We start from the raw sequence: 27,744 nt of genomic DNA, 5'->3' as shown, positions 1-27,744 counted from the left end.
ACCTGGACTACCAGTTCATTCCCCAAATCTCTCCTGCCTTTCTTCTTATTAAATCACTGTTTCTTCAACAGGAAACCAAATAAATCACTGTTCACTCTGAATATAGGATTGTTCATATTTAGAGTATTTATTGTGGCAAAACAATTAATAGATTTCTTTTAAAAGACTTTTTTTCCATGTTTAGGAACAAATGAACTCTATGTGAAGAGGGAAAAACTATATTGTTTTGGAAAGAACACTGAGTAAGGACACATGCAAAGTTCAAACATCTTTTAAATAGTTTTCTCCCAAAATGTATCATAAGTTTTGTTCAGCTTTTCTAGTTTGTAAACAACTATGTAATCAATGAAAATATATTTAGCCTACCTTTAAAAAGATGTTTCCAGTATTAATTGATAATAGTAAAATCATATGCAAGACAAAAATATTAAGATCTAGCATGCTTGTCCCTTAACAAGTTCTATTCCAAAATTGTATTACATATATTAATTTCAACTTTGTAAATGTTCATCATCTCAAATCTTTGAGTAGTCAGACAGTGACAAAAAATGATTAAGAAACTGGACAACCTTTCTGTATTGTGAATGCTATTCATTTCAAACGTTACTTGCTAGTAAAGTGCTGTTACAAGCAAAATGAAATTGTTAGTGTCTATCGAAAGAAGATGACATTTTAGTAATATTCAAATTGTATTTGTTTTTGGCAAATAGTTAAAAGCTTAGACATGTTTGTTTAACCACCCAAAACTAATTCAGTATAAATAATATTGGTTTCAATAATTCTATGCTAAAAGGCACATACTAATGTTCCAGCAGTCCTTTCAAGTGAGCTTTTGTATGTAGAGTTTTAATTGTGCTTTTAAATAGTTACTGATTCAGTATGACCTTGAAAGTGACATTTGTGCATGTCTGAAATACCTTCTCACAAATGAATCTCACACTCTGAAGGTGTAATTTTGTTAAGATTAAGATTATATGTATCTATATAACTATGCGTGTTGATCTCTATAGATCTACATAGATATACACATATACATATATTCATACACACACAAAAGGGCTTCTTCTGGAACAGCAGCAGAAAGTGCAGTCTATACTTTTTTGACTTGTCTTCATAATAGAAAGTTCAGATATGAATTGTCTTGGGATTTGTGAGATCCAAGGGATTATTTGTGATATTGCATGTGTCCCATATTACTCTCTTTTCTTACGGGCTGCTTCAAGCTAACTTCACTTCCAGAAGAGATGATTGGCAAATTATTTTCCATGTGATACTGAATAAGATGACCCACACTATCAAATATATGGTCTTTGGTTCTCACCTAGAGGAAAAAGCAAAAGAATATATTTATGGTTCAACAGTGCTTATAACTGGTTGGACATGAGCCTAACACATTAAAGTCAAAAGACAAGCCACTGAACTCACTTGAGCAGGATCATTAGGCTGTAGACAGCAATTCAGACCTATCCTTTGACCCACCATTAGCTCACATGAAAAGTTGAGGAGAAGTTAAAGAGACTGAATGTCAAACTGGGCTGATTCTGCACAGGGGAATGAAATGACCTTTTTATTTTTTCTCCACAGAAGAGATGTATTTTTCTCTAAATCCCATTGAGGATTACTCTTCTCATTTACTCTCTCCTCAGACATGTCACTCAAGACTACTCTTCTTACCCTGAACAGAAGAAAGTAGAATTGAAGTGACAACAAACCTTTTCTGTATCCAGAAATACATTATTTAAGGATAGGGCTGTTTTTTCCTAGCAATAACAATTCAAAGGATGTGTTAAGTGTATACACTAATTATCAGCACCTGGACTAACAGTATTTAAGTCCCTCACTTCTACTTCCATGGTATTTCAGTGCTTACAAGTTCTTGAACTTTCAAACCTATTGCAGCCACTGGCTATATTTAAATTAACCTGGATGGAATCAAATCAGTTCCACTTCAAGGAATGCACCCATGCATTTTGATTGAACTATCTGAGCAGCACTGAAATTTCATTATATGAAATATTCATACCTTGCCCTCAGGATCCACCAGAAGTAGATGCTTTGCCTGCCCTCCCTGAAGTCCACTGAGGACATACTGACCAGGTGATGTTGTGCTCTCTCGTACCAGAAAATCCCCGTCGTTGACTAAGAGGCTCTCTGCTGCTTTCCTGTTCAATTTGCCATGGTAACAATCTTCATTCTTTAGCTGTTGCTTTATTTGTGGCAGAACACAGAGACCAGCTGTGTTGCTTGTGGCACTCTGCTGAACAGCTTCCGGTAACTCTAAAATTAAATGAAAGGGAATGTATTGGACACTTCACCTAGAACTTCATCCTAAAAGGATGCAAGACAATATTTTTAATAGATTTCAAAAAATTTGAACGATTCAGTCCTGAAGCTGTGATCAAACCAACCTTGCAGACTGCAAGAATATGCACACGAATGCTCATGACCCTCCAGTGCATTAGGCAAAATTATCACACCACCTCCTCCCCTACCTTAGATGGGAAAGCCGTTGGTCACTAGGCAACAGGGATTAGAAACAGGAATTTTTCTGATGGTGTACTGCTTTGGGTTTACATTTCTTTGATTATATGAAAAATTCAAATATTCCCTGTAAAAACAAGATTTTTGTTGGCTTTTTAGCTTTTTTTTTTTTTTCCTTAAGATCTTGCTTTTCCTTCTTCCTTAACAAGCTCTGAAGAGATTGTCAAAGATCATTGGGAGAGTCATGTTGAGTGGCTCCAGCTATGTGCAGGAATGTAAGACAACATAGCCAATGTAGCCAGAAGGGAAGGATTGCAGCATGATGCATTTGCTGTGAAAAAATGAACAATTACCAAATGTACTAAAAAAACTGTGTGGTTTGGGATATAGCCAGTCAGATTGCAAATGATTCATAGGCAGGATTCTGCTAAGGAAAATAAGAGGATTCCACTTCTTCAATGGAATTGTGCAATCTAAGGCTCCTCAGGATATGGGCAGTTCCTTTTAGAGCATGATACAGCCCCAAGTTGGAAAAGTCTCAATGGTCACAGATTTTCTTTATTGTATTTCCTTTATTGTCCAGTCCTTTTTCCACTTTCTTGTGTGGAGCCAGCTCTGACAGAGAAAACACTCAGTGGGAAACCATAAAAGGCAAAGCTAATAAGGTATATTCAATAATGAGGACAATCAGTAGCAAATGTATAATCTGTTAATGGATATCCACCACTTTGAGTCCATAAATCAAGTTTTAATTTGACATACTTTTAATAGGTACCACAGATCAAACAGTTTGATTTAGAAATCATTGGATGAGATTCAATGGTCACTTATAGAAGAACTGAGAAAACACAGTCACTGTAATCTTACACGCTACTGCCTGTGAAGCAAAGGCACCTGAGGTAATTTCCACCTTAGAGTGGCTAAGACCTTGAGCATACAGGAGAACCCTCTTCCTTGAGGCAAAGTGCAGTCCCAAGCTTGTATCATCCTAAAGACTTGCTTTTTAATACCTGTGGAACTCTACTTACTGTCATCAATCAACTACAGAAGATGAAATGTTATTCTGCTTGTTTACCATCATTACTTTTGCTTTTTAATCCCCTTTCTCTTGAATTTAATAAGCAAAGAGAACAACTAGGATAGATCTCTTCCCCCCACATTTTCTATATTTCTTATGGGAAAACCAAAGCACAGGGATAACAAGTGCCCCTCCTTTCAGTGCTTAGACAGGTATGGCATTGCAATGGGAACCTACTGGCCTGGCGCAGAGGGCTCCCAGGGATCTGTGCTGCTGCTGTAGCTCGGGCTGCACAGGCTGCAGGCTGCAGGGACTGGGTGTTGATGTAGCACGGATCATCAAACAGATCTGCTTTGTAGGCAGGTTTCAATGAGGTTGCCTCTTTCATTGTCTTCTGTGGTCTTTCATCACAATTACCTGCAATTAGTATATAGTATGCACAGATGTCCTCCTTTTTTTTTTTAACTCAGCTTTAAGTAACTGTAAAAACTGAAATAGGAATTATGTTGTTCTTTATACCCCCACTAAAGTAATTCAGAAGGAAAAGAAAAATGCAAATAAACTTGGTTTTCCTTATGGCTAGAAGACACAAGGTCCAATATTAATTAGAATGAAGTTTTCAAGAATGTTCTGCACTGGTTCAAGTTCTGCTTCAATTGATGTCAGCAGTGAACCCCCCACAGACTGGAAAGAAATTAACACATAGGACTCTACAGAAACACAAACCATATATGTTATTTGTTGCAAAACCCTTTCCTTCCCCTCTGCACCACAAAAAGAGCTTGTGGGAAGCTGAGAAATTCTCTCTCTTGCTATTCTGGTGAAGAAGGGAAATATGGAGGAGATTGGTGCTTTGAGGCTCTGCCTGGAGAGCCAAAGCCACATTTGTCAGGTTAGGATCCAAGCTTAGGAACAGGCTAACAGAATATCCCCTGCAGGGTATGCAAATAATAGCACTTCAGCTAGCCAAATAGCAGGCATATTTTTGCTCTTCAACAAACGTTTTATTCATAGATCTATTCATTCATTCTTTTATTTGTTCACCCTCTCTTTGTGGAAACCATTTGATTCTCCTTTCCTTGAACTGGAAATAACACAAGAAACTGAAGTATCCCCTGCAGACAGTGTAATGGATCACTTCAGAGCCATGCAGGTGGGAATTCAGAAAGGACCTCATTGTACAGCGGAAGAGAGGAGCTGAGGAAATGCGCTCAGGGCATCAGCTGTGGCAAAGGGAGTCCAGAAAGGGATAGAGGCTGATGATCTCCTGGGGTCCCTGAGAGCAGGTTTTGCTAAAGGCAAATTGATCCTGGGCACAAAGCTGCCTAAGGCAGGGGAAGGGCAGAGTCACACTGAGAAGTCAGGGATGCTGTAACCAAGGGACCAGGCTCTGTTGGAACAACCCAGTGCTGATACTTTGGGTCTCATTGAGCATTTGTAGGAGAAGGGATATATTCAGAGACTGATTATCTTCCTTTTTCAAATGGTATGAAGAAAGGGAATAAAACAACAAAGAGTATGAAAGAGAATAAAAAAAAACAAAGAGCTACTGTACAGTATCATGAGAAGTAAAATGAGTAAGTCTGCCAGCAGACATGAAGATAGATGAGTGGCCTTTAGAAAAGCTGTAAGGCTTTTTCGTCTGCCCTTCATCTAGGAAACTAAAAATGACACACTAAGTAGAACATTTTTCACCATTGTATCGAAAGCCAAGGGGCAGCTCTTCCAGGCAGCCTGCCATGGCTAATTCTGCATATGCATGAGAAGGAAAAGAGAGTACATACCCACAGTTTTGTTTTCTTCTAGACAATTTTCATATATATTGATGAATGTTGGGCTGCCTGTCTGTAGAGAAATTTTAGAATCAGTCACATAAAGCAGTCCTTTAGAAAACTCAGGTAACTTCAAAACATCCATGCGTCAGTTAATAGACATACAGGTAATTAAACATGTTCTTCACCAAAAAATTCTCATCTCCTCATATAATATTTCACACTGATACTCTTCTTTCTGCAGGATGTCATGTCTGGACTCCAACCTCATATAACTGCCCAGTTATGTATCTAAGGTTTAGTGTATATATATATATAGTATAATTCCTAGATAAGAAAGCCCAGATTTTCTTATAAATGTCCCTCACAATAAAAGCAACTACAGGTATCCTGGTTTGAAAGTGAAATGGTCACTAAATTGTCTGAGCAGCACTGAAAGAAAAAGGAAAACCAAAAAGTAACACCCCACAGGAAAAAGGCATTTGCATTTACATGCAGGGTAACTCCTTGCAACAACTCTGGCAAGCGTCAGATGCAAACTCAGGATATACTAAAACATTTTTAGAATTAGAGAACTGTTGGGGAGGTGTAGACCTGATATGTGCAGTATGGTTCATGTTAGCAAAAAATGGATGGAACAGTAATGCAGGAACACGCAGCAGCCCGGGAGCAGCTGCTACCGAACACAAATAACACTTGGGAACAGCAACTTTTTAGACAGAACCGAGTGGATTCCAGCGGCACATCTGAGTGTGCTTCCTCTGAGCAAAGTGGTGGTGCCTTCTTTTCTTTGGGGGAAAGAATAGTGTTCCCAAAGACTTGCACTGCAGGCTTTGAAATCTGTGCAGCCAGTCTGAACTTGGGTTGTTTTACCCCCTGATTGGTTTTTATTTCCCACTATCCCAGACAAAAGCCACACCTATCTTCTGCTGATTTAATAGAGCTTCTTGAAACAATCCAAGAGTAATGAATATTGTATATATATTGCAATCAGTCAATGTTGTATGTATAAGTTGTAGAGCATAATGGACAGGATGAAATATTTATTAGATCACAGAATCAGGTCCCAGATTTTGCAGAAGTTCTCTCCAACAAGCCATTTAAATTGGTATCTATTTTCTTCTCAGAGCTAATGAGTGAACAAGGGAATATTACTTGGTCGTCTAAAAGTACTCTAAGGACAAACCAGTTAATATTCAGAAAGTGCTTTGGGATTCAATTATGTACTAAGCATCATTAAATCTAGCCTAAAAAAACCTTTTCCCAGGATAATCAGGACCTGGTTCTGATGTTAATGCTATGCTTTAACACCACAGAAACATTTTATTATTCATTCCCATAATAGGCAGCGAATATTTATCTCAGCAGATGATGTACTTACTGAGCAATACTGCTTTTTGCACTGGATAGGACACTTAGCCCTTTGGTCTGTCTGCACTTTCATTCGCATGTCTAACACTCCACCGGTGGGAGGCTCCTTCCCTGGAATTTCGTTGTAATATTCATGATCCTCCCTCTCCTGTGAATTCCCAGCTGATCCATTAGCATTTGCTGCCTCACTGAAAAAAATATGGGGGAAAAAAATGAAGCTTCTGATGTAATCAATTGCTTTCTAGTGCAGGCAAACATCCCCAGTGTCTGCACATCGCACAATACACAGATTCGCCATATGGAGGCTGTAAAGAGCTTTGGGCCGGAACTTTCAGAGCTATTTATTTTTCCAGTTACTTCTTCCTGAATTAAAAATAGAGTCATGACAGTTTGGGGTAAAGGGAGATACAGTCATTTCATTAGCACTAGGCAGCCCAGATATATTTTCAAGTCAAAGAAAAGGTAAGAGGCAACTACTGAAACTTTTAAGAATTCTAATGCGTTGTTCATTAAGGTATCAAAAATTTTGTCCATAAAACCAATTCTTCTGGCTTCTTGACTCAACTCTGTAAATCTAGAGGGGCAGCCAGACTTCAAAAGAAAAGTTAAAACCTCATGGCATTTAGTCAGACAAGCCTACAATTGTTTTAGAAAATCAAATATTGCTACCAAAAACAAAAAGAAGAAGAAAAAAAAAAAAAAAAAGGTAGCTGCCCTGAGTGGAATATACTCTGATCTTAATAACCATAATCAATATTCTGTTTCAGCTTGAAGGAAAACCTGAATGACATGAAGAAGCACACACAATGGTTTTTCTGAGCTAAACCACAATAATGATAGTTTAAATGTACAGCTGATACACTGCAAAACAACTAGGTGCTTCCTGTACTGTCTCCGGTCCCAAAATAAAAAAAACTCATCTCAAATCTTACTTCTCTGATTAACAAGAGTATAATTGGATAAAAGGCCATGAGCAGGAAAGAGATAAAGTTCAAGTAGTTGATTATGTGATATGCAGTGCAAGTATTTGATTATGTGATTCATAGTAGTTTGGAAAGGAGTGACTCATTCACACAGCAATATCCGACTTCTCTGCCCGAGGACCATTCTCCGAGGCTGGCTGTGGGTTATGCTCAAGGAGGAAATCTAATTACCCTCTTCCATTTCTCCCTGCTCCTATGCTACTTGTGACATAACCTAGCAAGGTTTCTTAGGAAAGAAAGGTTTTTCCTCTGGTTATTTTTCCCAAGGAAACAGACCAGTGTTAACAGTGGAATGGCAAGAACCACCATATACATTGAAACAAATATAAACTGGAGGTGCATTTATGTAATAAAACCAGCTCTAGTGCACTGCATTAGGTCCTGATCCAGTGCCACTGCTTGCACAGGACTCCTGTGCTCAGGGTGCAGGTAAGCAGTGCCATGGCTTTCCCTACTCATGGGAGGTAGCAGGCAATCAGATTTGGTGTTGAAGTAAAAAGAAGCCTGAGAAAAAAAGCATGGCTAATCTGTGAGGAGAGCCATAAATTAGAGCAAGAATTGTGTCCCCAGTGCAATGGAAAAAGGGTAATTGAAGTGGGGAATTGTGGTTCAGAAACTAATCTAGGCCCTGTATTTTGGGCAATGTGCAGAGGACAGGGCTTCACATGTTAAAATGCCAAGTGGTGGCTGTGTTTATTTCAGTGCATGAGGCTGATCTAAGTCACGCTAGGTGAAAACTGAGGCTGCTGCCATGACATGAACAGAACAGCAGAAAGGTGAATTAAAATGGCTTTTTTCCCCACCACACACTTTCCACAGCTGCAGCAAGCTTAAACTTGGCACAGGTCAGGACTGAGCTCAGTCTGTGTGTGTGTTTGTGTGTGTGTGTGTGTGTATGTGCTATTTATAGAGCTGAACTTACTTGGGCAGAGTAATTTGAACATTTGTTCAACTTGCATGACTTAAAATAAGGCTGCTTTATCTAAGGAACAATACAGCTTAATTCTGTGTTCTGTGCCTGTCCAAATGTCACAGAGATCAATGGATTTTACTGGAATAAGCTAATTTTGGTATATTATAAGCTGCATATACAGGCATATATTACAATTATCCTATGTCCAGAAAACCTACTCAAAGCATCTTACTTATTGATCACTCTTTGTAGTTTATTGTTTTCCTGAAAAGTACTGAAGGGAAGGAAACTGCCAGTGAAGTGACTAAGAATGTGCTGACCTTTCATTAGATGTAACCAGGCTAGATGGGTTCTTCAGGTACTGTCTGAACCGGAGCTCAAAAGCCTGCCCTATGGTGTTGATCACCTCCTGTGCCATCCCATTGGGACATTCCAGGATGTGGCATGCTGCAAAGAGACACCTTACTTTAATAAGTGAATGCAGTTTATACCAGAAAGTAGAAATTCAAGCTATAGTGCTTATAGCAGAAAAGCTAGGCATGAACATATGCATGTAGATAGCTTCAGGATAATACACAGACTGGGATATAACAATTATATATAACAATTTGAATATATATACCTCTCTGATTAACAGGGTCTTTTGCTACATATGCCACGTAGTCTGTTGTATCCTACAGGAAAGAAGACAACAAATGTCTTGAAAATTATAATTATGAACAACCCAACCACCATAACAAAGCAACTGAGTATAGACAGATGCATTTTTAGCTCTAAAATGCATGCTTCTTTCAGGGAAAAACAACCAGAGGTACTAGCAAAGTAAACTAGGAAACTTATCAGTGACACATTGGTGGCTATCGACACAGTAATTGTCTCATAATCTTTCTCTTCTCAAAAAGGCACTGGGCCTTTTGGCATTCTTTGGGTCTTCAAGAAACTATGTGTTCAATTCCAGCTCTGCAACAGGAGAAGAAACACAACTGGTGCCTCATCAGCAGGCAATGCTGCTCCTTCTACTGGTCCCATGGAGCTCACATCAGGGCTGTGTGACTGCTGGTCACAGCTTTTGGCTGGGACAGTCCTTATCAGAAGATAAATGGGAGATAAAATAGTGCTAACATACTGCAAAGGACAAGTTATAAGGTTTCCAATTTGTAGCAATAAGATTGCATTTTGAAGGCATCTTAGAGAAAACTTGAATTTTAAAATTACGCAGCATAAAATGGGTATCTGCTGCCTATCAATTGCTGCTCCCTGATTTTAGTCTGGCTACAATCAGGTTAAATTACCCTGGATCTCAAAGCTGCTGTTTAGATCAGACAACCTCAATATAATCAGTTTTCTGTTTCTGATTCTCTTCCCAGCCAGCACTGAAATAATCCTCTTTTTCTAGTCAAACTGAAAAGGGAACTGGAATAGAAAAATTAACATTTCTAGTGCTACTACAAAAGCAAAGAGTGGCTTGATAATTCAGTGTTGTATTCACGCTGGTGAGGTAATGAATAACATTCTTTCAATTATTAAAGATGCATTTTGTTATTTTGGATCTTTAAGGTGGGATGGGGAAAACTCAATTCACAGCTTAAAGGCATGGCTCTCTTGAGGGAAGATGCAATCAGCTGGCAGGAAACAAGGCCCCATTTGCAATATGCACAAGAACAATCATTTAATAATTCACAATGAATGACACAAGAGGCAGGTCTTAGGGCCAGCAGAACTTGTCCTAGATAATTCTTTTTTAAATCTCTAAAATTAATATCATTAAAACAAAGCAAGCTAAATATTTCTTATGAGTCTAGTGAACTCAATTTCCTTCCTTTTCCTTTCAAGTTTTTCTTTAAGTTCATAAATATTTTAGGATAGATATTTTAAAATAAATTAGATCTAGGGAACAACTAGGAACTAAAGTAACTGGAGCAGTACCTGCTATTTTTTATGTATTTTTAATGTTTATGTACATGCCTGGATGATTTGGCTTTAAAATAAAGCCAGAATTGGTTTAATTCTCAGGCAGAATTGTGCTACTCCTTCATAGCCCAGGGCAACCTGAATGTGGGGCAGGTGGAAATACATGTCTTGTGCAAACTATCTCCCATTTTAAATGTAAATGGAATTTTGAAAAAATTACCTGAACAAGACAACAAAATTGCCCCTTATGTGAAGGGCCACTAGATTTATAGTTACCACTGATGAGCAAGACCTCTATTTTACATAGCCTCCCAGTAAGAAGAATCACCAGCTGTACCACCAGGCCCATTTCCTGCAGCACATCTGTGTGCAAGCACATCTCTTGCTGGCTCTGCCATTAAGCACTGACCAAACCCAGCCCTGTGTAGCCTCTGAAATATGATGAGGTCACTCATTTTATATTATTAATATAACAATATATTATTATATAATAATTTTGTATAATGTTTAATTATATAAAATCACTAATTTTTTATTCTTTCACTAATATAATAATTTTACTAATTTTTATATTATTATCTTTATGTTATTATTTCACCAATTTTTCTATTATTATCCTGTGAGACCAGTGCAGAATAACAGTATAAAAAAGTACTAAAAAAGGTAAACAAGCCCTAAAGAATGACTTATCCAACATCGATAGATGACACTTGCTGCTTACAATCATTGCAGTAAAGAGTTTGGAATAGAATAAAAAACCTCTGGCTTGAAAATATCCATGACTGCATGACTGTGACACTAGGAAGAATAGCCCTATCTGCAGGAAAAAGGTGGTTATGTCACATTTGTATCACAGGACCTGTTTGCTTGACTCAAAATTAATCTAAAAATTTAGAGGTGCCAGTGCTGACTGCTTTTGTGACAGGTATTGGGTCACAGGGACCACTGAACTGATCAGTTCCGATGTTCACATTCTTACTTTTAGATCCCCAAGTCAGAGGACTTTTGAATGGGCTGAGGCTCACTGATGGGCAACAGAAAAGTTAACTGTATGTATCTGTTAAAGATGCATTGAGTCTCTTCCACATTTCCTTTTCAGTCTCAGTCCCTCAGTTTTCTTGTATTACTGGTCATGATCCAGAAGTGCAGTGCTGCTAGTGCTTGTGGAAGGAAGGGATAAAGCAAAGTATTGCAGGTAATAATAATTACCTAAGTTCATTATACCTGCAGAAGTATTCATCTCATAAATCAATACTTACTGGGTCACCTCCAGAAGCAAATGAGATGGACTGCATGTGATGGTTGGCAATAATCTGAAAAGCATAACAGACTAGTTAAACATGCTCATGAGCCACACATTAGAAGACAGCAGAACATATGTCTTCACAGAACAAGCAATTAAATTCATAACAACCCTGTTTATTAATTCATGCATGTATCATTTAGGAAGGAAGGAGATAAAAATAGGAATATTTTTAAACTGCCCATTAATGTTTAGCAGTGTCTAGATCCCTGAGTAATCTCCCTTAAAGGCTTTTCAGAATTAATTCAACCATCAACTTCTAATCGCACCTGAAAGGAAGGGAAACCTAGTGTCCTAAGCCCCTCCTGGCACGGATGTCCAATGGACAGGAGACCTCTGTACTACAGGCAAACCCCTAAGAGCTCCTTGATCCTCAGCACAGCACCAGCTCAGTGCAGGATTCCTCAGAGCCACTGACCCAAAATTACTTCCATGATGTTCCCCTGCTCCAGCTTGGAGCAAAACCTGCTGCTGGCCCCAGGTGAGATCATCCTGGGAGCTGATACCAGCAGCTGAGGGAGGAGTTAGGTGGCCAGGACAAAGATCCTTATCATATCTGCCAAGAAGGAAGGGAGCACAGCCCAGTTCCAAGCAAATCCAGACTCTCAGGAAAACACCTCAATGGAGCCTAGAGACTTTACATAGTACAATTGATTGTACACTTATATTATCCAGCTGTAAAATAGATTCGAATGACACCAAAGCCAAGCTCTGACTTAATATCTATATTTTTTTTTCCCCTAGGACTTGTCAGAAACTACAGCTGGGACAAGTGCTTTGTTTATTAGGCACTTTACAGGCAAACACATTCAGAGGAACAGTTTGCCAAGTGCTCAAGGATCCCTCCCCATGGAACACACCACTGTGAACAAAAAGGACCTGTGCTGTATATTCAATTCCTCCAAAGCACTTTCAGTTTTAAATTCAGAGGCATCATGTAATTCAGCTTCACCAGGCATGCACAGGTCTGCTAACGAGCGCTGCTTTCCCTTTGAAGGGCACAGCCTTTCCATCAGAAGCCAGGAAGGAGGAGGAAACAGTAGCATGGAGAAAAGGATACTGATTACACGTATCCTACCTGCTGTGTGTCAGCATTAATCAAAGTGAGGCTGCTTGTTGAAATGGTCAGCTTTATATTCATGCCAGAAAACTGAAGGTTACTTTTGCCAAGTACAGAAGACAGAAACTTCACTGGAGGCTTTGAACAAAGAAACAAAAGAAAGAGGCTGTCAGCCGAGTCCGTGAGGGGCAGAAACATATCAAAGTCAAGTAGCTTTTACAGTATCTTATTGAGACTTTGAATGGAGTAAGGATAATGGGATGATGAAACGCAAACAGATCTAACAAACATCAGCTCTGAATACAATACTGGTAGGAATGGGTTTTATGTCAATAATGGGAAAAAAGTCTTAAAGCAAAATCCCGGTGAGCTAAATGTTATGGCTGGCTCAGTAATTCATAATGTGCAATTTTCCTTCTGAACTCTTCTTTGTTTCCTGAGGATGGAGTGTTTCTGGGAGACGCAAGAAATTCTCTCATGTATTCCTTTTTCAGGAGCAAGTTCATTCCTCTTGAGCTTACAGAAGGAAATCAATAAGTTCCGCTGGACATAACCCAACAGTAACCACTGATGTTGCCCATCACTGCATCCCAGTTACTTAATAAAATCCATTAAACACTGCAATTTTAGTTGTGTTTAATTTTTTATACATATAAATAAGTGGTAGATAATCATTCAGTGAATCAGCTCCCTCTCGCAAACCAAAAAACTCAATTCCAATAATGTAGCAGCCAAAGCCTAAAACTTGTAAAGCACCACACACAGCAAGGGCTGGTAGAAGCAGGAACTCTGGGCAAAGCATTAATTCTGAGAAAAATAAAATAGGGCATAGCCTCAGCCCCAAACCAAACAGGCTAAACACCCTGCTACCAGCCCTTCTTTGTTATCCAGGCTGAGTTCAGATAGATTAATATGTGCTAATTCCAGCATGGACTGAAGGCTGTTAGGGAATCATGTATCCAGCTTATCAAAAGCAGATACAGAAAAATAATTGCTGGGCTAAAACAGGATTTACCTTCCGCTTTTTTATAGCTCCATTTGTACCCGATACAGCTTCACACAGTCGGCTTATTGCTTCCCTGCAAATAAAAAAATACAGCACTAACTGTTGGATCATTTCACATGCACCATCTGTAACAGAGCCAGCAACTCTGCAATTTATTGTTATCGGCCCACTTATAAACACTTAAATCTTCTGGAAGGTCTTTCACAGTTGTTTTTCTTTCTTCCTTCCTCCCACTGTTAAAAAAAAAAACAACCAAAAGAACTATTTAACAAAATACAGTGATTCAGCAGCCTGGTTTGGATTGATTCTTTTTCTTCATCTAACACATCAGTTTCACCTAATCAAAATTTGTTTAATTTAAAAAAAACCCAAACATAACTAACCAGAAGACAAACAACCTAATGCCTTCAAACCCTTTTACTCAGAATGGTTGACAGGTCTCTTGCTTGGCAGGAGGGTTTCCTCCCTGCTTAATCCTTCATATTTAGCACAGCAGGTACATGCTGAGTGAGCCCAGCTGGGTGCTCTGATTGACTCTCTGGGGTTTGGGATTTCTTTTCAAAAAAGCTCCCAGAAAACAAAACAACACCCCCCCACCCAAAAAAAACAACCCAAAATGAAAACATAAACCCACAGTAACTCAAACAACAGTGTCAAGGGGTGGGGAGGTAAAATCAGCTTCTGCAGTTCATTTTCAGAGATGAGGTATCAGTCCATATCTTTCCATCCCTGGTAGGAATTTCCCAAACTAGACTTTCTCTCTAGCCACCCATGCTCCTCTGCAGGTTCCTCTCAGTTTGGGCAGCAGAAGGACAAGGCATAAAGCAAGCACAGTGCTCATTTCCAGATCAGTCACATGCAGTATAGCAGAGGGGTGTGCTGTGCCTATTTTCCACACTTGAACGAGGCAAATTTTGGCCTTTGCTCAGGCAGGTGACTGGTTTGGACATACAGTGGAGCATGGCCCTGGTCAAGATTACCATAGGAGCTGGAAAAAACCCTTTCTGCTGGTTTATTTTATCACAGGCTTTTCCTCACTGATACAGCTTTGAAGTCAACAGGAAAATAGTACCTTACTGGGCTGGGATGTGCTAAGCGAGTTTCCATAGCCTTGCCTAGTTGGAGCCTCAGCCCTGACCTGTCCAGCTGCCCTGGCCCAGTGCCACAGGGCCTGTCACCCTGTCAGGCTTAGGGTCCCATATTGGGCCTTTCAAGCCTCAGCCTTTCTCTTGTGGCTGAATTCACTTAGCTTCTAAGGGTTAGGATTTTTTTGTTGTTGTTCAAAAGGGGAAGGGAATTTGTTTAATTATTTGTTGATATTATTGGATTATTATCCAAAGAGCTAATTAGGAAACGAGCTAGTTAGGAAAGTTTGTCTGTTTCCAGATCCCGACACACGTGTGGGAGGAAAATACCACTGGCCTTCATCTCGTGAGAAGGTTTTGGTTCAGAAGGGCTGAAAAAGATCAAGAGCACACAATGGCAAGAGGCTCCAGCCAGGTGTGTCTCATGAAGCAGAGGTGCCCCAGTGAAGAGTGTGGTCCCCTCAGCACCCTGCAGATCAGAGAGGAAGTAAAAGCAGCCCAGCACTGGTGAACCCCAGCATTGCTTCTGCCCCTGCTCAGTGCCCCAGGGGCTGCCACACCAGTGGGCTCCATGCCTGAAGCACTGAAGATCAGTGATACACATTGAGGCTTCCTGCCAGCAAACATCCTGAGAAATTCAACCTGGATGCTGTCAAATGAATGGAGACCTCATCCACAGCAAAACATAATTAATATTTTCTGAGTGAAAACAGCAGGGAAGAAGAGGGGCCTCATTGTGGGCTACACAAGATGGGTCAGAAACCAGCCTTTTAAACACTGACCTTTCTTAGCATTTTAAAACAAAGTACTTCCCCCTACACAACTGAAAATATGTTTTTAAGCAAATTTCCTGATACCCTTCTTGGTTAGCTCCTGTTTTATTTAGCTATTACCAGGAGGAAGGCAAAAAATGTAAAAAAAAAAAAAAAAAAAAAAGAGGGAGAGAAAGGCATCCTGCAGGATGATCTTGCAGATTCCAATAATCAGCTTGGAAAATGAGAACTCATCTTCTCATTCAATATTAAAGGAAATTAAAATCAGAGCCAAGACATTAAGGCTACTTGGAGCCTTCAAGTCTAGCCCTACCTACAAAGAAAACCAGATACAGAACAAATTGGAAAAACAGGGAAGTTGTCTCTTTTGGTGACAAATGAGTTCTTGCATGTCAGGCAGCCCATGTGAAATCAAGAGTTCTAGGCAGAGTTGCCAGCCACAGAACCTGTTCTTGTGCAAGCCAGTGTGATGACTGCCCACTTCATCACGCTCTGAAGCAACTGTCCAGCAAAAAGGAACCAAAAAGTAGGCAAATCATTTCTACTTAATAGTTTCTATCACCTCTCTTTGGTAGGGGAAATAATCTTCTCACAGACATTCCTTGCTGCATATCTCTGGGTGGTTTTCCAAGTGATCTAACAGAACTTCACAAATATTATTTTAAAGGTGTGAAAAGCAGGAGTTTGGTAACACCTGCTGCTACAACTGAACACTTCCTACATGCAGTCGTTTCCACAAACTAGAAACTGCACCATACACTAGGAAAAAATGAAGCTCTGGACGTATCCACGATAAACTGAAATGGGCGGCCCATTTTTGGCATCCATAAAACCATCCATCCTTTAAACCAACTTTTTTTTTTTTTCAGGCCAGGTCAGAAGTACTGTCCACAGGTTTTCTCTGGGTCTGCAGCCCTGGAGTGAAACCTGTGGCAGACACAGCTCCTGCTCCTCCCAGAGCATGCCCATGCGGGAGAGTGCCTGTGGGCAGTAACACTGAGCTGCTTTGTTTATTGTTCCCCCAAAACCAGAATAAAAGACGAAAGATGGGCTGATCTAAGCAAGCAAGCATGCTGTTGAGGATTTGCTTTTAAGCATCTAGGGCCCTGCCTACACCATGTAACAGAAAGGGATTATGTGGCTCAACAAAGTTGAAATTAATCTTCCAAACAAAGTCAGCCTTCTTCCAGCAGCCCTCCCCAGCTGCACATTTCCGACACCCTTCACCCCTCACTGCCTGACCATTTTCAAGTTTGTAAGTTAATACTCCAATCCAAGATACAGAATCCCTTTTCCCAGAAATACCCAAATTTGATGACTAATAATCAGAAGTGGGAAATGTACAAGAGGAAAAGAGCTGAAGGGCTGGACAAGAGAAACACGCATCAAGGTCCAGCAAAGGCAGGACTGCCGCAGCACAAGGGCGACAACCCAAACACATCTTGTATCCAGAAGAGAAAGCACAGGCTAACCATTACAAAAAAATACAAAGCCCCTCAAGCAGAAGAATCTGTTACCCTTACTGTTATTTCTTGGTGTTACTTTTGTCATCCACATGGAATTTGAGATCACAAATTTCTGCAAAATGGGAGGCATGTCCTAAGAACATGCAAGTCAGGTCATGGCGGGCAACAGCAGAGAGCTGGAAAACTTGTAGTGGAATCTCCTCTGCCAATGTCCTCACCCCGCTGCCACTGAGGGTAAAGAGCACCTCAGTGCCCAGCCCTTCCCTTGCTGCACTGTGGTCATTTGGCCACACAGCACCTCTGCACTCCATGGTCATTCATAGCATTGGAGAGGCCACTTTCTGCCTTCCCTAACCATGTGCCTGCCAAGCAACTCAAAATGCAAGTCCAGCAAGAAAACAGAAAGTAAATCGTCCATGTTCATCTCTTTGGACTCCTCACTGCACTTTGGCAAACAGGAGTTTGTTGATCTTTCCAACATTCATGAGGTAGGTAAATAGTATCTTCAATTTTAGATACCATGAGGTAACTAAGCATGCACATGCACAAAGCAAGGCAGGGTGCAGACATAACTAGAGACCCTTTCTACATCACTTTAAAACAGAAGATGCCTCTGTGTTTAGTAAAATGTCATCAAAATAAAAATATTTTTTACCCCAGTTCACATAACGGGCATGATTAAAACGAGATAATTTCCAGCAGCTCCTTGGTTGGTGCATTGTGCACATGTCTATAAACTTACTCCCCCGAGAGAACAATAGGGGAATAATCAATGTTATCTTTGCTCCAGTCAGCTTGTCATCGATCGAACTTTAAAGTTTGTATGCGTGAGCTCAGCACTTCAGTGTCTGGTTTGCAAACAGTTTAAGTTTTGAATTTCTCATGCACAAAAGAGCCTGTTAAGGTCAGCAGTGGGGAGTTTTTTTAGGTGATGGAAGTATTTCCATTGTTAAGTTTTGACATAGTTCTGCTTAACAAAACCTTACTATCTGGCCCAAATTTAAGTTGGCAAGTTCTTGTCACACAATAAATCACATTCATTATTTTCCAGACAAACCATCCAAAGCTCTGTTCTGTCAGCACAGCAGCACACACACCTCTTGCAAACGGGAGATAACCTCACCCTTTGGCTGAGCTGTGAAGAACACAGTGGCCTGGCATGGGTGCTTTGGGCTCAGTGTATTACATGGCTCTTCTTGATCAGTAAAGGACTTGCCTGAGGGAAGTATCTCAGGCACTTCTTCATACACACCTGCAGAAACTGAGTGAGTGTGTGCTTATACCAATTTTAAATATCAACAACTGATGATTTTGAATATAAAACAAATGGGGCAGCTCTCATGTGAAGTCTATACGCATTGAAGGGCTCAAGTTTTTCAGTTCCTTTTTCCTGGTAAGTCTGGGAGCCAACAGGCATAAATATAACACTAATCTCTTCATGTTCCTTTCCTTTTTCCACGGCTTCTTTGATACAAACTTGAGGAAGCAAAACAGCATCTGAAAATCTCCAGCAGGAAGAGCTGGGCAAGTGCGGGAAGCCTCAACCACACTCCTGGCATCCTCAGCATGAACCATGCCAGAAAAGCAGCTGAGAGGACAAGGGAACATGTCTAAGGCCAGGTCAAAATAACCTGCACCCACCCACCTCTCCAAAAAGCCTCTGGAGGTGCTGAGCTGCTGGGTGGCTGCTGGGGCTGCCTGGTAGAGCACTAGTTCCTCACTGCTGGACTGTGAGTACATCACAGCAGCACACAGCACACAGCACTCAGCGCTGGAAAGAAGGTGATTGTTTTGAAAACTCAAACACTCCTGCAGTGCCAGACTTAGCAGAATAAATGTTAAAAAAAATTCTGCTTTTCTGTTCCTGACAGGACATTTCAGCCACCCCACAGGCATGGGGGTGCTAACAATCTACACCCAGAAACTGGCAGCAATCTGCAGACATTGCAAAGTTCTCAAAAGACTACAAAATATTTCACATTTAAACCACATCCCCAGTTGTATCCGAGAATGAAATATTAATCTTTATCTGATTTGCAGCCTAAAAACTTGCAGTACAGATGGAAACAGCTGTATTTCAACATGTTTTCCTTGTGACTCCACTTCCAGCTGAGCCTGGTCTTGGTGCAGATGGGGTCAAGCGATGTCACACATCTGACAAAAATTCATTAGATGACGTTGTTAGATCGAGGGACTGACTGCACTTTCTGCATCAGATGTGAGGCAGCATGGCAGAGAGACCCATGAGGATCCTGGCTCTCCACCCTGGCCACGGCAGCACCAGTGGATCTCCCCTGTGCCTGGCAGAGCCGTGCAGCAGCGCTGAGCCCACGTGCACAGCCCGGCTGCTGCCGGTCCCCAGCTGGCTGGGGATGTCTGCTCTGTGCTGCCACTGCAGGGGGAGGCTCTCTAAGCAAGAACTGGGAGAGAAATTATGTCTGTGCCTGAAACAATTCATTTTCCAATGCAAATAGCCTATTGTAATGATCAAATAATTCAAGTCATCACTTAGGGAAAAACAAAACAAAACACGCAAACTCCTATTCAAAATTGTCTCAGAGCTTGGCACGCACACTCAGCTTTATACAGAAATTGGCACTCAGGCTTTTCATTCTCAGTCTGAATCTCAGTTTTGTGCCACCTACCTGGTGACTTGTGTTCGCGTGCCAAAGTCCAGGGATCTCATTGACTGCAGCACTTCAATACAGCCCATGTACTATGGAAAACAGACAGAGCAAAGGGAGGACTGTTAATAGCTGGTACACAAGTAAGAGGAGGATCACAGGAGGAAGCAAATGTGATTATGGTCCACCAAGTTTATGCAGAACCAGTCTAAATGGAAAATCAAATCAGCCATCCTAAAGCTGCTTCCTAAATAGATCTTGTTTTACTAAAAGTGTAGAGAAGAGCAATAAAGATACCAATGGCTTAAACACCATAACACAAAAAAAAAAAAAAAAAGTAAAGCGCTCTGGGGATACAAAATCCAATTATTCCTTTTTTTTTTCCATTTCTGCTTACTCTCATTTATGAGCCTGTGGCACTAAGCTGGGAGGAATACATAAGGAAATACTGGAGAGAAGAGAGTCCCCAGGAGCAGAGAGGCTCTGGAAGCCCCTCAAGACCAATGCACTCAGAGCCCCCATGTAAGAGAGCTGAGTGTCCCTTCAGAGAGTAGGAGGCACTACAGGGCATGAGGAAAACCACTGGCTCCACACTGCTACGTGTCTGATGACAAATAACCTCTGCAGAAGATGAAGGATGTAAAGTTGCAATTCCAGCTCATAGCAACAGCTCTTAAGAGCCTACAATATAAACTGACCTGCTTTAAATTAAAGGCTGACTGCCACACTTCTGTTGTATGGGACAGAGCTGGGGCTTTTTCTATACTCACTTGAGATTTGCATCAGACTAATTCTCAGAAATATCAAGGATGTGATGGCATATCCCCAGCCATATCTTACTAATCCGTCAGCATTTCTGTGGACGTCCAACTCTCTGCTGTTGAAGCAGTCTGATCTCTTCATTTCACCAGGCTGGCATAGGTCTGGGTCTCTCATTTTCCCCCTTGGGACCATCCTGCGGTGCTCACAGTGCCCGAGGGCTGCAGTCACAGCCTGCCTGTGCAGACCTTTCCTGCAGGAAGTCAAAACCTCTGGGACACAGAGACAACTTGGAAAACCCAGGCAGGGACATGCATGCTCTGTCCCCTTGTCTGAATGGATGGAGGAAGCATTCTACATCAGGGAAAGATACTGTATTTAGTTCCTCTGCCTCATTTTGCCTGTAAATCAATTTTTCTGCTGGGCCATTCAGAGAGGGCTGGGTTTAGGTATCTGTTTCAGCTCTGGAGACTTTCAGAAATGGATGTGTGTGTGAAAAGAGAACGTTATATGTGCAGTCAGGGATTCCACAACAATTGTATTATCCCTATTTTGCTTTCTTTCCAGATAGCAATGTAACCCTTGGGAGAACTCCAGAATTAGGTCAGAGACCTGGAAGGACATCAATAAGAATCTGAAAGGTTGTCAGAACTGCTTCCCTAATGAACATTTAATGACTTTGAGAGCTATCTGCCTTGTTAAAGATATTCCTGCTTAACAGGAACAAAGCAAATGTGGAAAATATGTCTAGAGCCTCAGCTTGTAGCACAGCAACGACCTCTGATCCTACAGTATAAGGTCAAGCATCCTGTGAGCTGGTTGGCTGCTCCTCTATCCTTGAAAAAAGAAAAATTTAGAGGAGTAGGTGAGTCATATGCTGATAAGTGAGTCCCCATTGCATCCTGAACAGATGCGTGGGAAGCTACTCTAAGCAAAGATGAAAAATCAATATTAGGTTTTTGCATAAGTGACCCTGAGTGAAGCTGAACTTATCAATGATTCACAAAAGACCTTTTTTTTCCCCCTTTAAAAGCCTGAGTAGGGAAGTGCATTAACATGGCACCTCACTGCATCCCTCATTTATTTCAGCTGTCGCTGGTTATCTGAACTGGCACAGTTAGTAATGGCTGAACCTTCACATCACAGTACAAGGGTAGCAGAACCAGCAGAGCCTTGGGCATGGGGACAATGTGTGGCTGAGGCAGAGGAAGTCAGGGTCCCAGAGCCTGGGAGAAGCCTGTGGAGCACACAAAAGGACAATGGAATACCAGAAGCCTATTCAAGAACACAAAAGACACTCTCCAAGGAAGAAAAAAATAATTAACAAATAAACAAGGAAAATATTAACCCCTCCATAGTGAAATCTGAGAAGCAGCACAGCCAATGCATGAGAGGAAGGGGAAAGCAGAGGAGAAAGACAATGTTTGTCTCTGAGACTTCTGCACCCAAACTCCAGTTCAGGTGGTGCCCCTACTCCCCCTCCTGTACATCCCAAACAGCAGCTCCCCAAAAATCCTAATGGGCTTCTCTGGTGATGCAATGTTGAGACCAACTCCATTTTTTCTGAAGCAGGGAAGGTTAAACCAAAGCATGGGCAGGGCAGCAACCACGGGTGCCAGGGAGAGGAAGCCAAAGCAACCCACAGCTCTTGCCCCAGCCCAAGCTGTTCACCAGGTGATTTTGTGAAAACCAGGTCCAAAGGTGGTGTCCAAGGAGGGGCATTCATCTTCTGAAGCCCACAGAGAGAGAGGCATGGCCCAGTTCATTGAGCTGCTAGGCAAGCTGGGGGAAGCTGGACACAGTCCCAAGGGGGCACTAACCAGCCTGGGGCAACAAGCACAGATATAACTACAGAATTCAACTACCTACAGAAAAATAAAACAGCAACAGTGAAACAAGCCAAGTGCTGAAGACCTGACATTGCTAATGAAAGCGGATGCTGAACCCACTGTTCTGTCGGCAGCAGGATGGAGAGCTCTTGCCAAGACAAGCAGCAGCTCTTGGGAAGGAAAGACTCACTGGCCCCTGCTGGAAAGAGAACAGCTCCACGAACAGCAACATGTGCAGAGACACCCCGTCTGCCTGCAAAGGGCTGTGGAGAGCACTGGCACCAGGAACTGCTTTGTCCCTTGGTACTTTAATACAGAGGGTGATCTGGGGCTGGCTGCCATTTCCCTACACCACCAGGATGGCACAGAGGTGGTGGGAGAGAGCAGCAGCTATTGAAGATGCACACATCTTCTCACATCTGTTTACATGAGATGACAGAAAGTGACTGCAAACAGGATGAGGGACTGTGTGGGAGGAGATGTGAAGGCACTAGGCAGGGCCCATGTGAATAAGCAGCACATGGCAGGACAATGCAGAGTACCAGGCTCAGGAACCTGTTGGCACATTTCTCTGCTTTCCCACTAGCAGGAAGATAAAGTGCTGCCTTCCCTCCATGGACAACACCAGGAGCCAGCAGCAGTGCCCATGACACGGGGGTGGTACCCCCGGGGCACCTCTGAGACAGCATAAAATCCAGGCAGAACCAGCTGGAAAACAACTAGATACCTTCAAGGATTAAAACAGCCCATTAAAGATCATTAAGCACCAAAAAAAACCCCACTATTAGTTTATGAGTGCTAGCCTAATTCTCCTCATGTGCTTGCCCTCCTCTCATCATCCCCCCTGCAGCAGCAGCAGCGGTGCAGACAGACAGGCCCTTGGTCTGTCCTGCTCCTCATGCCCATGCAGCACAGCCTCTTCCCTTAGGGCAGCAAGCCAGTGCTTTTTCTGATGAAGAATAGCTTTTGATAAACGAAAAAATTTCTGGGAAAGTCTGGCCCTTTCATTCACAGGTTTTTAAATATATCTTGAGAAAAAAAAAAAAACAGGGGAAAAATCATAAATACAGACATATAGAAACATTTTCCTTTTCATTTTAGTTTTATGCTGAAAAACCACTTTCTGCAGCACTGCACTCAGGCCAGGTCCCTAACAGAATTGTTCCCAATCCAGCCTGTCCCCGTTCTCCGGCTGTGACAAAGCAAATGGCCTGAAAACACGCAGGTTTCTGTGCGAATCGATTCCCCAGAGAGGCGCGTGTGCCCCGCAGGCGATCAGGGCGCAGAGGCACATTCCCGTGGGACAAGGCTCTGCAGGGCTGCTCAAACCCCAAAGCCCAAAGCCAGCACAGCCAGCACCGCCCCGGCTCCCTTCAGTCCCGAGCCCCCGGCTCATGATTCACAGCTGCGGCTCTGAAGCCATGAATCACCGGAGCCCATCTCCTTCCTGCGAGAGCCCCGGCTGTGCATACGCGTGGAGTTATTTATTGACGACGGGCGATGCAGAGCAGCTCTCCGGGTGCAGTGTCAGGGTGCTGCAGACCAGGGAAGTGGCTGCAGCTGAAATACAACAATATTTCCCTGCCCTGAACATGGGAGAGGTGCTGGTGGCAACTTGGGACCAGGAAAGGGCTGCCCTGAACCCCATTCCCCACACAGAGGCAGGGAGCAACTGCTCCAGGCTGACCTGTCACATCCTCCATGGACAAGAGCAGGACTGGGCAAGGCAGTGGTGCCCACACGCACTTTCAGGGTGCAGTTCATGTCATTGTGAACTTCCATGTTAGAAACAGTCAGGCTCCTTTTAATCTGGATATATGTAACTGATTTTAGATATATATGATGGCATATATCTATATGCATACACCATCAAACTGCTGGCAGAGGATCACCCTGTACATTGGTAAAACTCCTTTAAAAGTTTTACCATATTATTTTAAAGCATAATGGCATTGTAATGAAGCACCTGGCAATAGTATTTCCTTTTCATATTTTAGTTAAATAGCACATTTTTAAAACCAATCATCTTTCAAAGACTCATGCTTTGATTTAAGCTTAGGCACAGAGCCTTACTCTGTGTTAAGTCCAGTAAACATCATCCTCACTATTCTCAGAGAAACCACTGGTGCAGGACAGTGCTGAGAGCCAGTTCTTATCCTCCTGCTTGGGAGCAGCCACCTCCCTGGCACTCCCCAACAAGCAAGAGTGAGGATGGCAAGTGCCTCTTGGCATATTCCTCAGGCTCCTCACAGCCATAACAAACACCAGCAGGAAAGATAAGTGCCATGGCCACTATGGGCACCATTTAGAGACAACCTCAGCTCCAGATGGGCAGAGCTGTGGGAAGGTGTGTCATGGGTAGAATGTGAACAAGTACATGGTAAATATCCCCCTTGTAAAGCCTGCAGCAGTCTGTGTACAAAGTATGTTTTGAAAGATAACAGTGTGAGAATCAGAGCTGTCCAGGCTCCTCTCAAAATATTAATATTGAGGCTTTTTGTTATTTGCACGAACATTTTGGGGGAACAGGTACTGTTATGGGTCTTAGCTTCCCCACCAGGCCCAGATGACACATGGCTGTGACACAGGTGCCCTGTCACCACCAGTCATGCCTGGCCACAGCTGCCTCCCCAGGGATGCAATGAGCCCATTGCAATGCCTCTTTTTCAAACACCACCAAGAAAATTTCTGCCTCGCTCCAGTCTGCAGGGGACTGCTTCTGCCCTATGGCATTTATTTAATTCAACACATTATCGCCTTTCTAAATTAACTGTAGATCCTCTCCATGCAATTGCTGAATCCTCCTCCGACTCTGATTAAGCTGTTAAGGCCAAAGATCTCTGGCAACAGCAGTCCCAATAACATAGACCTGACCTGCCTCCTAAAAGGGTTTCTGCGGAGATCCCAACAATCCCATACCCCAACAGGGCACAAGAAGCTGCATGGGGAGAGTGGGTGTCTCCAAACACACAGGAGGGAGGGCAAGGGCCAGAGCAAGAGGGTAAGGATTGGAAGTAGCTCCAACTGCCCAGCCCTTGGCCTCCTAGCCTTGCTTTGCCTACAGGTGAGACCATCCCTCTGCACCATTCTCCTGCCATGCTCCAGCCCTGGCCACTTCCCAGCCCACCTGAGGCTTCACCACCAGCTCCTGAAGAAGCCTGGCAGTCTCTGTGGAAATGAGCACCTTGCTCATCCTCTCACCTTGCCCATCCTCTCACCTTGCCCATCCTCTGATGCCGAAATGTCCAAACCCCCATTTATTTACCAATGTCCAAACACTGTTTATTTACAAATGTCCAAACACCCTACTTATTTACCAACCTGCTTGTTGTTATTAAAGTGGCTGGTTGAAAAAAACGCTGAGAGTTTGGCTAGGACATGTCAGCAATATTCTTGCAGGCCCACAGCCTTGGGAGCAATATGAACAGGAAGATGTAGGGAAAAAAACATCTCCCTGTTGCATTGTGAGGCTCCTGCCAGTGAACCCCTTCGGAGATACTGCCCATGACAGGAAGATCAGCAGAAAACCATACTGGAAATACAACCTGAGCAGCACCTGCCCTACAGCCTCCCTGACAAATATGTCAGCAGCATGGGCCAGAATGCACCTAGTGCCTGGAATTGCTCTGTGAGGGATGGAAAGCCCTTTCATGGGCCTCCTTTTCCCTCCAACATGCACTTCAGGCCAGAGTTACCCATGTTAGTTGCAGCTCAGCAGCACTCCTCAGAGAGTCTACAGACAGTCCTTTGGAGATGGATGTTGTGTTACCTCTGGAAGCAGATGGGGTGCTCTTAGCTCCCTCAGTTCAACACCACAGTCCCATGTACACCAGAAGACAGGAAATACATGGGAGAATTCAGTGGTTTGGGGCATAGACTCCAGATGCAGGAAAATGGAGGCCACCAGCAGCCACCTGAGCAGCTTGCTTTGTCAGAGAATGGAAGCCCAGGGAGAAGTACTCACCCGCACGCTGTAGGTGGTTCCTGGCTCCTGGCTGTACGAGCTTTCATTGCTCTGGGCGAGGCCCCTGTCCTGCCTGCCCACAGCAGCAGCCTCCTCAGCTCCCCGCACAGCACAGTCACCCGCTGGCTTTGGGGTTAGGACCAGCTTGTCCAGGTCGGGCTGGGGATAAGAGGCCGACAGGCAGCTGATCTCAGGCGAGGTCGGGCTGCTCGGGATGGTAACGCACTCCGTGAGTTTAATTCGTGGCACCTCTTTCGTTCCCAGGCAGAAGCTTTTCAGCCCAGGCAAATTTGACGGGTTGGCGAGTTTAATGTTGGCCATCCGGGGGATCAGCGTGCACAGCGTGGTGCAGGTGTCCTGTGGCCCCAAGGAGACATCTTCTGTCAGTAAATTAGGTGTTGAAGAATGGGAAGAGGAGGAAGAACCTTTGATGTTTAAAGACGTATTTTGTGTACCTTCATCTAGGGAGGTTATGGAATCATTCCTGAATCGGCTGTACTTAGCCCTGTGCAGCATTCCTGGATGTCTGAATAACCCTACATACAGGACGTGTCCACCGAGGCTCTGCTGGCTGCGTTCTCTCATAGCCTTGGCAGGTCTGTAACTGGATATTCCTGCATAAATTGGCTCTTGTAGATAAATTATATGGAAATCAAGCAAGTCAAACAATTTTCAAAACAGAAACCTATTGGATATTTTTGCTGACTCCCTCTTGAATGGTTTATTTTCCTCAATGGACAAGGCTTAAAATTGCATGGACATCTGGCATTTTGTAAGCAGTAATAAAAGCAGCAATACAGGAAAGCACATCAGTGGTACAGCAGCTTAAGCTGAAGAGCCACTATCCAAACCTGCCTTCATTCCTGCCTCAAGCCAGGCACTAAATCCCACCTAGCTCTGAAGACTCACAGCTGTAGCATCAATAATTGCGGAGTCCTGGCTGCAGCGAAAGCTCAAGCATATTCCACACAAAGCAGAACAAGACAGCTACAAGCCCAAACGTATTCTCAGACCGGCATGAACCCCGTAAGGTGCCCAGCTCTCTGCACTTCCACCGCCGCTGCCCCAGAGGCGAAGAGCATCCCCGCGCTGCGGCTCCTGCCCCGCCGTCAGGCACAAACCCAGGATTCTTCGAAAAACACCGAGCAGCGTCGGTCTCGCTAATTCCTGCCGGAAAGTCCTTCAGCACCATAATAATCCCGAAACAACCGAATATTCCCGGGGCTCCGGGGCCGTTTCCCGCAGCGCCGCGGGGCAGCAGCTCCGCAGCGCCCGGGCCGCCCCCGCCGCAGCCCCGGCCGCCGCCGCCGCCGGTTTTATGAATGAAGTTTTAGTGAATGGGCTCGGCGCGTGCGGGCGGGCAGCGCCGTGAATGGCGCTCGGCGCGCGGCCGCGGCCCGGCGGCCCCCGGGGGGCGCCCGGCAGC

At 43.1% G+C, this 27,744-nt stretch overlaps 1 protein-coding gene across 3 annotated transcripts; it reads right to left on the bottom strand.

Moving 5' to 3' along the window:
* Positions 1 to 103: 103 nt before the first annotated feature.
* Positions 104 to 27,723, bottom strand: SHC4 (SHC adaptor protein 4). Of its 3 annotated transcripts, none has more exons than XM_085070576.1 (13): positions 26,774 to 27,723; positions 26,319 to 26,698; positions 19,788 to 19,858; positions 13,828 to 13,891; positions 12,831 to 12,950; positions 11,709 to 11,762; positions 9,161 to 9,212; positions 8,859 to 8,985; positions 6,653 to 6,830; positions 5,284 to 5,344; positions 3,737 to 3,916; positions 2,024 to 2,277; positions 104 to 1,321 (listed from the first exon to the last, which is right to left on the bottom strand). In XM_085070576.1, exons 1-13 carry the CDS (start codon positions 26,901 to 26,903, stop codon positions 1,166 to 1,168), a joined length of 1,827 nt encoding a protein of 608 aa, XP_084926702.1. In that variant the 5' UTR covers positions 26,904 to 27,723; the 3' UTR covers positions 104 to 1,165. The 3 variants fall into 3 exon arrangements, with proteins under 3 accessions (XP_084926702.1, XP_084926703.1, XP_084926701.1); XM_085070577.1 differs by having other exon boundaries at positions 26,319 to 26,675; positions 26,774 to 26,907; XM_085070575.1 differs by having other exon boundaries at positions 26,319 to 27,723.
* Positions 27,724 to 27,744: the final 21 nt, after the last annotated feature.

This window comes from Lichenostomus cassidix, chromosome 10, assembly GCF_008360975.1.
Source record: "Lichenostomus cassidix isolate B80296 chromosome 10, HeHo_3.0, whole genome shotgun sequence".
NCBI lineage: Eukaryota > Metazoa > Chordata > Aves > Passeriformes > Meliphagidae > Lichenostomus > Lichenostomus cassidix.
The sequence above is the reverse complement of the archived record's forward strand: the minus strand, read 5'-3'. Positions and strand labels throughout refer to the sequence as shown.

Bases quoted from the DNA above. Each gene is read 5' to 3' on its own strand.
- SHC4 (XM_085070575.1), bottom strand. From the start codon at position 26,903: ATGAGAGAACGCAGCCAGCAGAGCCTCGGTGGACACGTCCTGTATGTA. The intron at 6,831-8,858 runs GTCAGCACATTC...TATTTTTTTCAG, and splicing joins CTGGTTACATCTAATGAAAG to TGAGGCAGCAAATGCTAATG. The intron at 1,322-2,023 runs GTATGAATATTT...TTTTTCCTCTAG, and splicing joins TGGTGGATCCTGAGGGCAAG to GTGAGAACCAAAGACCATAT.